The sequence below is a fragment of the Humulus lupulus genome, chromosome 7 (assembly GCF_963169125.1).
Source record: "Humulus lupulus chromosome 7, drHumLupu1.1, whole genome shotgun sequence".
Taxonomy (NCBI): Eukaryota; Viridiplantae; Streptophyta; class Magnoliopsida; order Rosales; family Cannabaceae; genus Humulus; species Humulus lupulus.
Genome location: NC_084799.1, coordinates 9,203,903 through 9,221,158, shown reverse-complemented (window position 1 = coordinate 9,221,158; position 17,256 = coordinate 9,203,903). Strand labels below are relative to the sequence as shown.

At 37.5% G+C, this 17,256-nt stretch overlaps 3 protein-coding genes across 4 annotated transcripts; 1 reads left to right on the top strand and 2 right to left on the bottom strand.

The window, feature by feature from the left end:
• Window positions 1-2,386: 2,386 nt before the first annotated feature.
• LOC133791338 (uncharacterized) lies at window positions 2,387-3,036 on the bottom strand. Its single transcript, XM_062229263.1, has 2 exons — window positions 2,782-3,036; window positions 2,387-2,617 (listed from the first exon to the last, which is right to left on the bottom strand). Exons 1-2 carry the CDS (start codon window positions 3,034-3,036, stop codon window positions 2,387-2,389), a joined length of 486 nt encoding a protein of 161 aa, XP_062085247.1.
• A 6,337-nt stretch (window positions 3,037-9,373) lies between these two features.
• Window positions 9,374-12,211, top strand: LOC133789420 (germin-like protein subfamily 1 member 18). Its single transcript, XM_062227261.1, has 2 exons — window positions 9,374-9,500; window positions 11,673-12,211. The coding sequence occupies exons 1-2, from the start codon at window positions 9,374-9,376 to the stop codon at window positions 12,209-12,211; spliced, it is 666 nt and encodes a 221-aa protein (XP_062083245.1).
• Window positions 12,212-13,053: 842 nt separating this feature from the next.
• LOC133789419 (uncharacterized) lies at window positions 13,054-14,369 on the bottom strand. Of its 2 annotated transcripts, XM_062227259.1 has the most exons (4): window positions 14,158-14,369; window positions 13,863-14,078; window positions 13,698-13,790; window positions 13,054-13,613 (listed from the first exon to the last, which is right to left on the bottom strand). In XM_062227259.1, exons 2-4 carry the CDS (start codon window positions 13,911-13,913, stop codon window positions 13,455-13,457), a joined length of 303 nt encoding a protein of 100 aa, XP_062083243.1. In that variant the 5' UTR covers window positions 13,914-14,078; window positions 14,158-14,369; the 3' UTR covers window positions 13,054-13,454. The 2 variants fall into 2 exon arrangements, with proteins under 2 accessions (XP_062083243.1, XP_062083244.1); XM_062227260.1 differs by lacking the exon at window positions 14,158-14,369 and having other exon boundaries at window positions 13,863-14,149.
• Between the last annotated feature and the right edge of the window lie 2,887 nt (window positions 14,370-17,256).

The following is a 17,256-nucleotide window of genomic DNA, read 5'->3' as shown; positions in this document are numbered from 1 at the left end:
GAAAAGTGAATATTAGGAATGCTCTAAATGAATGAACATAGGTTTCGATGCGAAACGAAAGTATTCGCATAGCTTATGTGACTTATAGATTATTACTCAATGCGAATTGATTGTTGTGCTATCTCAGAAATGCAATAGTTGACAATGCAATTTAGAACCTAAATGATCTGAAAAGAGTTTAGGTAATTTTATAATTTGTCATTTCATTGAAAGAAGAAGAATAGTCAACTAGCGTTAACAATTGGGTAATTGAAGCAATTGAAATCATATCCCTATCTTCACATCCATTGTTAAACCCTTAATTTTTATTTATTGTATTGCTTGTCGTGTTTTCTGCAATTTGATTTAAAAACCAATTTTATTGTCGCCAAATAGAAAAATAAATCCAATTTTGTTAGTACTTGACTGCAATTCCCTTGGGTTCGACCTCACCTGTGTGAGTACTACTTGTAGGATACGTGCACTTGCGTGTATTAAAATAGAGCAACAATTGGTTACCTTCTCATTCTTTGTGTGTATATTTCTAGGGGGTAACTGGTTACCTTCACGTTCTTTGTGTGAATATTTCTGGGGGTAACTGGCTGCCTTCACATTTTGATATGTGTGTATATTTCTAGGTTCTTTATGGTAATTGGTTACCTATGTTACTAAAATTATAGTTACTTCTTCTTCCTTTTTTTAATGATGTTTTTTTTCCTCTTTTTCCTTCAAATTAGATATTTCTTTTCATATTTAATATAGTAACTTGTCACCCTTCTTATGGTAACTGGTTACCCCTCTTATAGCAGAAAGTTACTCCTCTTATGATAACTGGTTACCCCTCCTGGTACATGTTATGTAACTAACTCTATGATTTTTTTACATAACTGTCAAATATCAATCAAGTAACCGGTTACCTTGCCCAGGATTTGAAAAAAGAAATGTACAATCTAAAAAAAAAAGTAAAAAATGTTTATAATAAATAAAAATAAATTTAAACACAATTCATATAACAAAAAAAAATTACAAAACAACCAAAAAATAATAATATAAAATTAGTAATATAAAAAAACAAGCTAAAAAAATAATAATCAAATTACAAAGATACCCTTCAAAATTAATAAAACTTGATTAAGAGTAAGACTATAGCATAAACCAACTTTTATACAAAAATATGGGAAAATAAACCCATAAAAGTAAAAATTCTTAAAAAAAAGTCATACATTAACTTTTTTTTTTGAAAAAAAAAAACCATATTTTTGCATTCTAATAAAAATCTCATATAAAATGTAATTTCCTCAACTAATGTACCATAAAGGAACAAACATATTTATTTGGAATTTCTTAAGACTGAAATAATCTTGATTTTTTTTTGGATAATCTTGATTCTGATCACATACAGAAATTATGATTTCTGACTAAACAAATGATAATAATGTATTCGGAAGATCAAGACATTATTAATTTAAAAGTTTTGGAACTTAAACTTTGAAAAAGAAATTATTATCATGACCTAAATATAATAATAAGTAAGAAAAATAACACAATTAATTAAAAATAATAATTATGTAGCTACATAATTTCATTGCCTTTGCCACATTGGGAAAAATCGACAATTTTTAAATCACTATTTTAGTATCTCATAATTTTTTTTAGGAAGGTATTAATTAAGTTTTATGAAAATACACAATTATTTAGTAATAAAAAAGCAAGGACTACATGCCAAAATTACCAAAGAAAAATCATGCATGTACGTATATAACGTAATACGTACATGTATGCTTATTGTTGTTTTTAGTTTCGTGACACTTTTTCAGTTTAAAATAAAATGAAAGACTAAAGAGATAGTTTTTTTTTAAATCAACTTCATTAAGTGGCTAAATGAGCCTCCAAAAGAATCAACAAATCAGACGGGACTTATATCCTTCTGTCTACAAGACCTGAATTATAACAAGAATGCCTAGCCAAAAAGTGGGCAACTCTGTAAGCAGATCTTTTAACAAACTCAATAGAAATATTTTTACATTGATATTTCAACACCCGTCAATCCCTAACATGAAGACCCAAAGGAGAAAGCAACATATTGGGGTTATTTATCGCCTGAATAACCAGTTGGCAGTCCGACTCTATGACTGCATCCTACCAATTTTGAATCTTCACCCAGCTAAGACCTTCTTTGATACCAAGAATTTTAGCTTCGTGATGTTGGATAACACCTAAACAACATTGCATCCTAGCTTCCAACAACTAGTCATTATGATCTCTAGCTGGCAATCCCAGACCAAACGAGCCCTTTTGAGTAAAAACAGCGACATCTACGTTAATTTTTATGTTATGTTCCTTTGTCTTAGTCCATGACTCATAAGCATCTAAATGAGAAGTAGAGTTGAACAAACACTCCACATCCTTAGCTTGAGCTTTCTTTCTTCCACTTGTCAAAATAAGTAACAGCAGCAATAACCACTTCATTTTCAGTCCAACAATTACCATTCCACACTAGATCATTTCTAGCTCTCCAAAGCATCCAACATATCATGCCAATTATCAATAATGTATTCCCCACTCCCCTGGAGAATAACTGTTTAAAACAACTTCTCAAATCCTGGTGTTCAGTATACATGAAAGTCACACCAAAAACCTGCCAACACAAAATAACAAATGGGCACCAAAACAAAACATGTCCCACAGATTCTGCCTTGCTATTACAGACAGGAAATAACAGACTAATATTCACATGACGAGATTGCAGCTTCAAGTTAGTAGGTAAGCAACTTGTAATAACTCTCCATAGAAAGTTTTTACCTTTGGGGGAAGTTTCAGGTTCCAAAGAGTTCTCCAAAAGCCCGAGTTATCGTCAGCATTATAGCGAACATGAATGGATTGAAGCAGCCTATAAGCACTCCAAATTGAGTGGATACTCGAGGCTTCAGGATCCCAATACCAATGGTCCTCATTTTCAAACGAGCTGAGATGGATGCCTCTTATCAACCTCTTGTCCCGCTCAACAAACAGATCCTGTAAAATATCTTCAACCCATTCATGACTATCCCTAGTCATGATGATTTTGACAGTTTTACCACACAAACTTGGATGGCAAGATACCACATGGGGGTTAGAATCATCAGGAAGCCAAGGCTGGTGAAGCACATAAATCTCTTTGCCTGACCCAACCGTCAACCTAACTCTCCTCCGCACAAGATCTTGAGAAGCCCAGATACTCCGCCAAATAAAACTTGGGTTATGACCCAAAGGGGTGTCCAAAAGGGATCATTTATGATAATAACGTGCTTTGTAAATCCTAGCAACCAAAGAGTGCTCATTTACTAGGAGACACCAGCCTTGCGTGCCGAGCATAGCCATGTTAAAATCACGGAGATGACGAAAGCCCAATCCACCACCATGCTTATGCTCACACATTCACCCCCAGCACATCCAAGATATACCCCTGCCTCGACTATCAGAAGGATGCCACTAGAATTTACCCATGAGCATTTCCAAAGAGGAACAAATATCCATCAGAAGAAGGAAGACACTCATTGTGTAAGTAGGAATAGAATAAGCAACTGACTTGAGAAGAACTTCCTTACCAACTCTGGAAAAGAATTTCCCTTCCCACCCCTGAATTCTTTTTCGGATCCGATCATGTAGGAACACTAGAATAGTCGTCTTCTTTCTTCCAATCAGGCTCGACAAGCCAAGATAAGTACTTTTTCGATTGGATTTTGATATCCCCAAAAGAGAGAAAATCATGGTTCACAAATTCAGGTCTGAATTGGTGCTAAAAAATATGGAAGATTTACTGTAAGAGAACCTGAACTTTTGCTGCCTTCTCCAAGCTTGATTTGCAATAGAAGCAATTGTCATCGACCAAAAACATACGGGACACAACCGGAGCTCCTCTAGCAACCCGGCAACCATGGAGCCAGCCTCTCTTCTCATAGTGACGGAGAAGAACAAAGAGACACTCACACATAGGATAAACAAATAAGGGGATAGCGGGTCGCCCTGACGGAGCCCCCTTTTAGGCACAATAGGACCAAGAACCTTGCCACCATTAACCACCCTATAGGAAAAAAACGACACACAAGTCATAATAAGAAGAACCCAGCGGGAAGCAAAACCCACCTTGAGGAGAATAGCTTCCAAATAAGCCCATTCAATCCTATCGCAAGTGTTATCCCTGTTTTCCCCCAGGACATGTGGCATGACACGATGGGTCCATGGGCTCCCTCAAAGAGATCAAGGCCCATCCTGAGCTCGATGAACAGGGAAGAAGAAAGTCCTGATAGCTCAATCGTCAATTAACCCAACAACATTCGATGGGCTTGACCATAATAAGGGAACTGGGACCAAGGTGTAGGCCTTCATCTTCCCGGTCCCGACCTACCCATATATTCCAGGATGCCAATAGAGGTGGCATGCTCACTAGTATGGGACCAAGGTGTAGGCCCAACTCAACTTCCCAGTCTCGACCTACTCGTATATTCCCAGATGCCAATAGAGGTGGCAAGCTCACTAGTCTGGGACCAAGGTGCAGGCCCAACTCATCTTCCCAGTCCCGACCTACTCGTATATTCTGAGATGCCAATAGAGATGGCAGGCTCACTAGTCTGGGACCAAGGTGCAGGCCCAACTCATCTTCCTGGTCCCATCCTACCTGTATATTCCAGGATGCCAATAAAGGTGGTAGGCTCACTAGTCTAGGAATACAACCTTTTCAAGAATGAACCCGAGCCCTGGTGAATGAACCAGGACCCTGGTAAACGAACCGGGACATTAGTAAAAGAACCCAGACAAGATGTCTGGATTGGGCAAGTTTGATCTTCCCCGACGCTGACAAGTCCCCAAGAAACACGGAAGTTGGTCTCGCAACTAACCTGCAGAATAGGTTACGCACGGAACATACGCTATTCCTAGGAAACAGTACTGCCACTACTCTGATAGATCTTGTCCCCATGATCCACTTAGAAGCCCAGGCAGACCAGTCTGAGGTTACGTATTATTGGCAGACCTAAGGTTTGGCAATGCCCAAGCTGGCCCAATGGGCCCTGATTAATATGATTTATTAAGCAACATTCTTTGTATTATGACTCATTTAGCGAGAAAACTATGATTACATCCCTATTGGATCCGGATTAGTCTTGCCCAAGCCCATTGCACCTAACTGCCTATAAATAGGGCAAGTTGTGCATTGTAGCGGGGATCCCAGAGTTTCTCTTGAAAGCAATTACTCTGCTCAAACTTGCAGAAAACTCCATTGTCAAAAGCTCTCTAATATCTAATACAATATACTCGTGGACTAAGGCTCATTAACGCCCCAACCACGTAAAATTTTTGTTTGTTTATCTTCAATCCTTTCTTTCAAGCTCTTATTTCTCATTATATTTCTAGTTTCCAAAAAACTTGGTAAACAGTAAGCCTTACTCATATCAAGCTTCAAAGCCATGTAACATGTTTGCCCCTTCGCTTTCCTCTGAAGATAATGCAAATTTTTGAACGAAAACATGATATTATCATAAATTAAATGCCTTGGAATGAACACACTTTGTGAATCTGAAATAACATGAGCAAGAAGCATCTTCAGCCTATTAGCCAAGACTTTAGAGGAAACCTTGTAGAAAACTTTACACAAAGATATAGGCCTAAGATCACATAGAAAACTTTACACAAGGATATAGGCCTAAGATCACCCATATGTGTCGGGTTGCTTTTCTTTGGAATAAGAACTAAATTAGTATCGTTAGCTTTGGCAGGAAAGACACCATTAGAGAAAAAAATTTTAGTTTTTGATGTGACATCATGGCCAACAATACTCCAAAACTTTTGATAAAACGCAGGTGTGAAGCCATCAGGCCCCGACGCTTTATCTGGGTACATCTGGAACACCGCAACTATAATTTCCTCATCTATAGGAAGTCACAAAAGCTCAGCATTTTGGTTCTCTGTAATGACTTTCAAAACCCAGTCAGTAACAACCGTCACCGAAGCACGAGTTGAAGAGAACAAATCAGTAAAATACTCTGTGATAAGCACTTCCAACCTAGTACCTCACTATGAATCGTGTTAAATTTTCTTCTAGCTGAGGCAGCAACGTGTAAATACTTGTTGTTTTGGTCCCCATCCTTGAGCCATAATTACGTAGAATGTTGGTGCCAAAATATTTCTTGTTGGGGATCTCCCCAAGGTTCTGTTCAGCCTCTCGATATCTGCAAATAGACTCATCATCCCTACACTTTCTAAGTTTACTAAGCAGGTCTTTACACTTCTTTATGCGGCCTTTAAAATTACCTGTCATACCATTAGCCCAAACTCCCAAAGCTTTGTTGCAACAAGTTACTTTTTCCTCCAAACTTAAAGGGCCACAAACATCCCAGCTATGCTTAAAAATTTGAGCACATAAAGGGTCCCTGGGCCACACATTCTCAAATCTAAAAGGTCTATGAAAATAGGCATATTGCATATGACCCAGCTCCAGAAAAATGGGACTGTGGTCAGAAGTCGAGACTTCCACATTACACAAAATAGCAGTTTGAAAATGTAGCAAACACTCATGAGAGACAAGAGCTTTGTCTAAATGAACTTCCACCCAGCCATATGTTCCTCTATCTCTTTCCCAAGTAAATGGATATCCTTTCAAATCCATATCCACAAGATTGCAGTCAAAAAACACTTGCTAAAAACCTTCCACCAACGAACAAGGATAAGGATTACCACATCTTTTATCTTCTTGGTGACGAACATTATTAAAATCACCAATAAGGCACCAAGGATACAATTGTAATGAAGCCAGGGAACGAATCAGATCCTAAGTGCGACTCCTAAGTATTCGATTGGGTTCGCCATAAACACTCGTCAACCGCCACTGAATGTGACCCTTCACCATAGTGAGAAGATCAATATGATTTGCTGAATAACCCAGAACTGTAGCCTCCTCCTAGTTTCTCCAAAGCATGGCTAGGCCTTCGCTTCTACCAATCAGATCTACCACGAAACTACCTTCAAAACCTAAGCTGCGCCTAATCCTATCAATCATATCCTTGCGACAAAGAGTTTCACAAAGAAACACAAAAATGGGTTTCTTTTGAGAGACAATCTCTCGAAGGAATTGAAAGATTCGTGGGTTCCCAAGCCCACGACAATTCTAGCCTAGGGAACTCATAAGTATCGGCGAGCCTGAGAACTAACACCCGCCCCTATAAAGTTTTTTGAACCCCTTGCACCATTACCACCACCCTGTCCACTAATATCAGTCGGACTCTCTACATCTCCACCCCCACTGGTACGTCGATGTTTCAGTTCTGTAAGCACCAATTACAGGTCGTGCTCAACAATGTCTTGATCAAAAACGCCATTCAGCATAAACAACTCCTAAGTAAAGGAAGGGATATCTTCCATCATGTCTCCACCAAGACCTACCATCGTGCTACTAGCACCATTACCACTACCCTGTCCACTAATATCAGTCGGACTCTCTACATCTCCACCCCCAGTGGTACATCGACTTTGGATCTGTAAGCACCAATTACAGGTCGTGCTTAACAATGTCTTGATCAGAAACGCCATTCAGCATAAACAACTCCTAAGTAAAGGAAGGGATACCTTCCATCATGTCTCCCCCAACCCCTACTATTGTGTTACTACTGTCCCACCCTTAATCCGAGTTGTGCGTATGTACAAAAGATCTGACCCCATATTGAGGACCCAAATATCTGTTTGTTGGTATCCTTATAGCTGCATCCAATACCACCCGAGGATTACTCTCAGAAAGCCCTCGGCGTAGCCATTTGGACCCAATTAACATGTTTTTTCTTCTCGGGATTGCTCTCAGCCAAATACCATACTGTTTAACAATGGTATCCATAGGTTGGTAAAAAATTCAGGGGCAAAACTTTTCAGCATGGCCTATAATTCCACAAATGAAACAAAACGTAGGTACCCTTTCATATTTGAAATTCACCCAGAACCATTCTCCAACAATTTTCCTAATCTTAAGCTTTCTCTTTAATGGTACTTCAATATCAATTGACACCCTAACTCGCAAGAAGTTCCTCCACACCCCCATTGAAGTTATTCGGATCAGATTCGAGAAAGTGGTCCACATAGTTTCCAATATCTTTGACCACTCTTTCTACCATGAAGCTAGGTTGCAGATCATGAATTTGAACCCAAATAGATAAACGATTCAAGCGTACCATTCTCAGATTATCTTTACGATTGAGGTGCTCAAAGATCATTGTGCCCCCATTACACATCCAAGGACTTCCTTCAAGAACTCTATTGATATCTACTTCATGATAAAATTGAAAGATGTACAGATTGCTTTCCAGCTCCTTAACTTACATTCATATACCAGGCTTCCACAAAACTGCAATCATGTTCTGCATAACTTGAAAATCTAATGGCTTATCCACCAAGAACCTACCTACTAAACATCATCGGGCATCAATTACAGAAGCAATCTCTTGAGCAGTATCATAGGATAGGCCACCATGTTCTTCTTCTTTGAGACACAACCGTGGACATTTATCCTCCAATTCCTGAATGTACCCATTCGATGATGCCATATTGCAAGCAAAAGAAACCCTCGAATCCACAGACAAAGACGAAGACCAGTCGGATCCATAGATAGGAACACCTGAACCACCCAAACCAGGTCAACAGACCAGACAATTCCTAATACAAAGGAATACAATAGCCCAAGAAAATCCAAACGCAAGCCCTAGGAGAGCTTCTTTTCTTTGTTGATGTTTTCTTAATTTGTCGTTGATTTTATTTTTCGTAGGTCCAAACAGTTTAAATGACTGAAGAGATAATTAATGAGTGTATTACCAAATTATTAACAAACTAAGATAATATTTTGATTTTCGTATTTACTAATTACACCAACAATTTATATCGAGTGGTGTCCAATGTGACATTATCACCATGGACGTGCATTGACTTCAACCCTATGACTTGAATGACTTGGATAAAAAATATTAATAAAAATAAATAAAATGACCACTGCCATTAATTGTTAGTTCATTAATTGCTGGAAACCAATTATATTAAGCACTGGTAAAGCAAATAACTATATCTATATATAGTGTAGTGGTTTGAATAATGATGATATTATATCTTTGTTATTTATTTTATGTCAATAAGTACTCGATAAATAACCCACTATATAATATAAAGAAAGTTACTAATTAATATTTACATTCTTTTATCTCTATGTGTAAACAATAGCCAATTATTCTGTCGCACATGTAGATACTTATCTATAAATAGAAGTATTTTATTGCAAAGAATTCTCATTCCCTCTGTCTCTAAAAAATTATATATACTTTTCTATCTACACACAAAGCATATACAATTAATTATATAGTGATATTATATATATAATATTTAAAAGATGAAGTGGATTAATTTCCTTCTTATCACACTTGCCATCTTTGGTTTGGCGATTTCCATTGCCTCAGCCTATGATCCAAGTCCTCTCCAAGATTTCTGCGTAGCAATAAATAATCTCAAGAGTGGTTGTATGTATTTATTTTTCAAAGTACTTAATAATAACTATTTATATATATAGATATAACATCATTATATAAATACATATGTATACATATTGCCATCAATTAATATAATTAAGATTATCTTCGTCCAATTATGTTCTTCATTATTTGCTTTTTTTAATTTTTATTCTATAAAAACGTTTTCAATAATTACATCTTAATATCTTGTGTGGGTATATAGAAACTAAAGAGATAATAAGAAGCAATATATATACCAGTACGGAAACATATTGTGTTTGGTAAAATTTTGTTTTTGATTTTTTTAAACAAAAAAATAGAAATATTAATTTTATTTTTGTTTCTTTATTTTTAAAACATAAAAATATGTTTAGTAATTATTTTTGTTTTTTGTTTATAAAAACAAAAAATAATAAATGTGTTTGATAACTTTTTTTTTTGTTTAATAATATAAAATGAGGTACTGATTTGAAAAAGAGAAGAAAAAAAAACGAAAAAAAAATCGAAAATGATTTAAAAATAATTTGAAAGTGAAAAAATTCTATTTTCAAAATTTAATGAATTTTAATTAAAATTTTTAAAAATAATAAATAAAAATAGAGTTACCAAATAATGTTTTATGTTTAATTGTCAAAATTTTAATTAATTAGATATAAAAACTATTTTTTAAGTATTACCAAACAACACCATAATAAATTTCCAATTATTTAAAATTAAAACTTAATATTAATCATAATAATAATTTTTTAAATTATCTTTTCTATTTAATTAACTCCAACGTTTATATGCTCTTTTTCGTAGCTGAGGATTTTATTGAAGCCAAAACCAGGGCGGAGTTCGACAATGGTAAATCTTATGATATATGATTTACTCCAATATTAATTTTATCGTCTTTAATTATTATATATTGGCAAACTATAATATATTTGATACCAGTCTAGCAGACAAATTTATGTAAAACGATTTTATCTAAAAACAACATATCAATTATCACGAATTAATAAATTTGATTGGATGCAAGACCTTTTTTTTTTTTTTTTCAAATTTTCTCTTCCAATAAATCGAAATTTGAAAATTAAAAAAAATAATATATGAAGAGATAGAAAAATTATATAACATTTCGTGTTATGAAAGTCTTAAAATTATTTATTTTAATATATTGAATATTGTATTATTTATTTTTTAATACAAAATATGTAAATTATTATTTACTAACAAAAGAATAATACATCATTTCGTGTTATGAATTTTCATTCTCTTATAAACATAATTAAAAATAAAACTCTTAAAATAATTTAATTATTTATTTTAATATATTATATTTTATAATATAAATATGTAATTATGATTTCCATAGAAACAAAATATAACTACTTAATAATTATTAATTAATATAACTACCCAAAGAAAGCTCTATATATAATTTGCTTCAGCACTTAAAAAATAAATAACTGTTGTTTATTAACTATATACTTTTAATTTATTGAGTCGTATGTGCCCTTATCTTGAGATAGTCTTCGTCCAATGATTTTAAAACATTTTTTAATTATCTATACGTAGATTTAGGTATAAATAACTGCACTATAGTTTCATATTAATTTAGGTGAAAAGTTAATATACTTAATTTGTATAACTACTTTAGTTAATAATAGTGACAGAGAGAGGAATTATATTGGGGTTCTTTGTTAAACATTATTTTTAGTTGGAGAATTACTTGCAATTTTTTGTTAAAATATACATATATATATATATTGAAAATATGGATTTTGAGGAAATTTTTCTTTTTAAAGAAAATGTTTTATTTTAAAAGAAAATGCAAAATTTATAAGAATTTTGAGGAGTTTCTTTGTTATAATATTCTTTTAAAAAGTAGGTAATTACTTTGAATAAAGGGCAAAACAAAATTATATATAAATCAGAGAGAGAGCTCTATTGGCCCTAATTAAGTTATCACAGCTCGTTCTTTTTCTGATATAATAATAATAATAATAATAATAATAATAATAATAATAATAATAATAATAATAATAATATGGCGATATCTACTAAAAATGTATGATATTTTTTTAATCATAACTTTTACTTTAAATTTAGTCACAATATATGTTAATTAAGGGACTAAAAGTGAGGGTCATTATTTTAATTTATACCAACACTATAAATATTTGATGGATGATGCAGTGTATACGAATGGGAAGTTTTGCAAGAACCCAAAATTGACCAATCCAAGCGATTTCTACAGTACAGGACTGAACAGTCCCGGAAACACTAATAATCCATTTGGGTCCAGTGTGACAACCCTAAACGTAGACAAGTTTCCAGGACTAAATACTCTAGGGTTATCTCTAGTTCGCATTGATTACGCCCAAAATGGCGTAAACCCACCTCACTCTCACCCTCGTGGCTCTGAAATCCTGGCCGTCACCACGGGCACGCTCTACGTGGGCTTTGTCTCGTCGAGCCAAGACGGGAACCGCCTCTACGCCAAGGTTCTAAACGCTGGAGATTTGTTTGTGTTCCCAATTGGATTGGTCCACTTTGAGTTCAATACAGGGCCCACTCCAGTGGTTGCTTTCACTGTTCTGAATAGTCAAAACCCTGGATTGATTATCACTGCCAACACAGTGTTTGGATCAAACCCTCCAATCAATCCTGATCTTCTTGCTAAGGCCTTTAAGTTGGACAAAAAGATTGTGGAAAATCTTCAGAAGCAGTTCTAATGATATAAAACTAATAAATGGAATTAATTGGAGCCATTGATGGTGAACAATTGTGCTCTCTAGTTCCATATATGTTTAACTTTTATTATATATTGCTAAGTTGTTCAGTAACAGTATTCTAGATGAATAAAATGCTTTCATGAAATAAGCTACGCTTATATGCCTTATTCTTATAACTTGGTTTCTAAAGTTCAAATTTTAATAATTAAACTCTCAAATTTGTAAAATGTTTTTAAAAATAAAATGATCTATGCTAACATATATAAGTTAAAAATTTAATCGTGTTTTTTTTCAAAAAAGAAAAAAACCAACAAGTATATATTGTTTACTATGTCACTACAAAAAAAAAAGGGGTTTTAGCGACGACTTTAGTCGTTGCTAATTCCCAAAATGTCGTCGCGACCTTTAGCGACCATTATGTCGTCGTTACTTGTCGTCGCTAAATGCCGGTCGCTAATTGTTTTTAATTAGCGACGAACTAGAAAATGTCGTCGCTATTTCCCTCTAGCGACTACACGTTGTCGCTAAAAGGTTCATTTTTTCGTCGCCGTTACTTTGCAATTTCCTCTTATTAGTGCCATAATGTTAAGATTTAGCGACAACATTTTGTACTTTTAGCGACAATATGTTGTCGCTAAAAATCCATATATATATATTTTTAAATTTAATTTTTTTTTGGCAATCGTTAATGCACTATTATATATACTTAAAAAAAATGCCATTATTCAATATATATACTAACACATTTTTTTTGCTAAAAGATTTGAAATAGAAGAGAAATTTAACTATGCACAAAATTATATTTTTACTATAAATATTTTTATGACAAAGTCAATATCATAGTAAAATTAAAATACATAAATATAAATGTTTTTAACTAGGTGTTGTAGGATCGACACCATGACCTTGCTGAGAAGATCCAGATCCCGAGACTCCACCAATCCTAGCCAAGTGCTCCTCTATGGCTCGGAGTCGCTCCCTCATCTCTTACATGTCTTGTGCGGTAGGAGGTGGTTGGGCTGGTTGAGGTACATCAGCCGCTTCACAATTCGCCCTCATGCGAATCCTACGACCAAGGCCCGGCTGATAGCCTCGACGACGTCCAAAGATCGTCTCAACAAGAATAATGTCATCCTCTTCTCTCGGGATAGTACTCGAAGCAGAAGCGCTCGTAGATGATTGTGACTGCAGAGTGTCACGTATCTCCATCATCTTTTCATGTATCACACAATTTTCAAGAATATTAGAATTTACAACACAATAAAGTAAGAAAATCATAAAATATAAATTTACTTACATAGTTATCCTTTGCTGCCTTGCTCACCCAACCTTCCCCGTCTATGTACTTAGTCGCCATCCAAATCTCTGGAACCCCAGCAAGACACCCAGTTTGTAAATCACGCTACAATATAAGAAGTTTGAAAAAAATTAAGAAAAAAATCATTATAAAAAAACATAAATAAAAATTATGTAAAAAAGAAAGTACCTTCTTGTAACGAAGGGCTGGCGTAGATTGTGAGCCCTGCACGCTTCTCTGTTTTTGTTTTGCACGGTTCGCAGAGTTAATCTCAGAACGCCTCTGCAAAGAACTTGTGTTAACCATATGTTAAATTAACAAAAATAAATTAAAAAATAATATGTTTGTGAATACCTTCACTTCAGGGCGATCAAAATACTGGAGCGCCTTCTGCCATTTCTCCATGCCCAAACCATCAGGAGGATGTGCTCGACCATTCTTTTTTAAATGAGTGGACAAGTCATTCTTCCACTCCGAGTAACGATCAGCGCACGACCGTTGAATGCCCAAAAGAATGCCGGGGAGGTTCTCTGAGGCATATCGACTTCGACCAATGTCGAATAAATCATCCTGAATCAAAAAAATAAAATAAATTAGCTAGATTTAATATTAAAGTGAACCCAATAAAAAAATTATAGAAATAAATTACCTCTAGACGAGGAAGTATGCGATCCCTAACTTCGATGGGTAATTTATCCCATCGGTCCTAGTCAGGATTGGCATATTGTCGAATGAGAATGCCGATCTCTCTAGAGAAATGTTGGGAATAATCACCAATTTCTTTGTAACTCTTCCCTCGAACATCCCACTCCAGTGGTAGTGGTCTACCTAATGCAACTCTAGCTTCTCGAGTTGAAAACCCTTTGTTGATGACGCGCCTTTTCGTTTTAGTCGTCACTATTATTTCTCAAATACATATAATTATTATATACACATAAATAAATTAATTCAATATATTCATCCAAAAAAATAATAATTGCATGTGATACCTTTCTCACAATCAGCCTGCATCTGCATTGGATCTGGAGGAGGATCTGCCCCACCATCACCTTCGTGATGTTGCATAACTGCAGAAGACATATCTAAGCCTCTGATAAAAAACACAACTCCATAACATCACTGTACGCCCTGTTTTTTCACACGGGCTGATTAGCAAGCCGAGCTGTGGCCTAATCATAATTATCTCGTGGACGTCCCACAGACCGGAGCTTCCGTCAGTAAGTCGTACCTCCTTAGCTCGAGGAAACTCAAGGGTTCGCCAAGGTTGCACAAGACTTGACCCCGGATTCTGAAGGCCTATGGTCGAGTTAGGTATCCAGCTCGCGGTACGAACTGAGTATGGAGGCTATGACCCTTTGTAAATTCAGCACATGCAAGGTAAACGTGCATATATCAGACATCACGTGTCTGATATGCCCCTGACTTCTCGGACATGCAGCAGGAACATGCGTATTCAGACACCCACGACTGGGTTGGGCCGTGCGGCCCATTATCCCCTTACCTATCGATTTGACCATACTTATGTGTCAGGTTTGGGAATTAATCATGAATGTCACAGAGTTGATGTGATAGATAAGAGGGTCACGGGATGACCTTCCTACCAACTCCCTGGTGCCTTCTCCTATAAATATGGAGACCCTGGGACTTAATAAGGGTTGGATTCTCTATTGTAAGAAAGGCCCTATAATCAAATATCCAGTATAGAGCAATAATACTAACTAGTGGAGTAGAATAATTTTAACCTTTAAGCCACTAAAAAAAAACATGTCTTGTGTCATCTCTTTCCTTTTCTAAGATCTTATATCTGTTTCGGTTCACATTTAGCACTAATCCCTTTCTCTTCATTTCTTAATTACCTGTTGGCGAAGAACCGCGTCAACAGTTTGGTGCTTTCATTGAGAGGAAGTTCGATTAGTGCTGTTGCATACATCCAACTATGGTGACAACTCGATCCAGGCACGGTAACGAGACAGAACAACATGATGGGCAGGAGGCTCATCATACGGCCATCCCTGGTGAACAAGTTCCTGAAGTCCAGCAGCGGCCCGGAAAGCAGCCGGTGGGCCAAGATGATACTGGTAGTTCGGCGCCTCGACCGCCTAATCCGAACCCATGTTATTATACTGCGGTGGAAATGGAGAACGCTCAACTGAGGAGCCAGTTAGCAACAGCTAGCCAACAAATTAAGGATATGCTGGCCCGACTACCCCCTCTCACAACCGACGCTAACGTCGGAGAGAGGCAAGGTGAGGCTCCTAAGTCTCGCCGGGGTAATCGGTCCAGGCACAGCCGTTCGGACAGACTTCCAGCAGCCAACTCCACCCCTTCATCACACCATCGAGAGGCAGACTTCGGAGGAATGCCTAGAGCCGAACAACAGCAGTACAGCCGTTTGGTCAGGACATCGACTCCTAGCTCCCAACCATCCTCGAGGACGCCCAGAGGAGCTCAAGGAAATTCTCGAAGGAGATCCGGAGCGGGCTCACGACATCAGCTTGTTCCCAATAACCATCATGCGCCTCATCCAGATCGCCAGGCGCGGGACCAGCAGGTTGGCAGGACCGAAAGGCCCCCACCAAACTTGATCCGCCCTGACGGAACTAGGATAGCCTCTCCAGTCAGGCATCCTCCTTCTCCAATTAGATATCTGTCTCCTCCTCAGCCCGTCCGAGACATCCCACCCTATGGGAGTAGTAGGAGAAATCCGCCATCGGCAGGGCCTTCCTAGCGTAGCAGGGCGCCGAGGGAAAGCCCAGATCCTCAGCACCAGAGGCGGACTCCAAGCATATCCAGCAGAAGCCACTGGACCGGCAGCCGCCGAAGTAATTTCTCTGGGGGAGACCTGCGTCAGCGTTTAAGTTCGGCACAAAGTCATCAAACCACCCAAGGAGGCGACCTTCGAGATCGCCTAAACTCTCACAGAGGGGACCGAGCAAGAGATGGCCAGGCTCGCTCAGGGGGGCTCTGTCCGAAGTACGTAACAGAGGGAATGTCCCAAATAACCTATCTCAAGATAGGAGGGGCAATAACCCACCAAATATGTACAATGGATCCGAAGTTGTTGAATAGCCCCGGAATAACCAAGGACATCAGGACCAAACCCTCGAGCGTTTGACTCAGATGGAGGAGCTAATGAGGAAGCTCCTATCAGAAAAAGAAAAAGATGAATATGATTCAGGGGACGAGATTGAACTCTTCGCCCCTAGTATAGCAGCAACGGCGTACCCATCTGGTTTCCGTATGCCTCACTTGTCAAAGTTCAATGGGGACGGAGACCCATCGGACCATCTAGGGATGTTCAACACCCTGATGATGGCCCATAACATTGGCCCCGAGCTGAGATGTTTAATTTTCCCTTCCACACTGACTGGACCTGCCAGGCAGTGGTTCAAGCAAAGTAAAAGACAGTCAATCAGTTCCTGGATGACCTTCTCAGCTGACTTCAAGAGGGCATTCCGAGCCTCTCAGGCCGCCCGTGTTCAGGCCGACTCCCTAGCTAATGTAAGGCAGCAGCCCGGTGAGACCTTGAAGGCCTACCTGAGCAGATTCACGAACGTCGCTGCTCGAGCCAGAGATGCGGATGATATCTCCAAGCTCATGGCCATGAGAACTGGAATCCTCGTCGGAGGAGACCTCTGGAAGGACATACAAAGGAAGGGAGTCAGCTCGGTTAACAAATTCCTTAACAGGGCCCAAGAGTGGATAAACTTGGAGGAAGCCGAAGCTTCAGCTGCGGGAACCAGCCAGG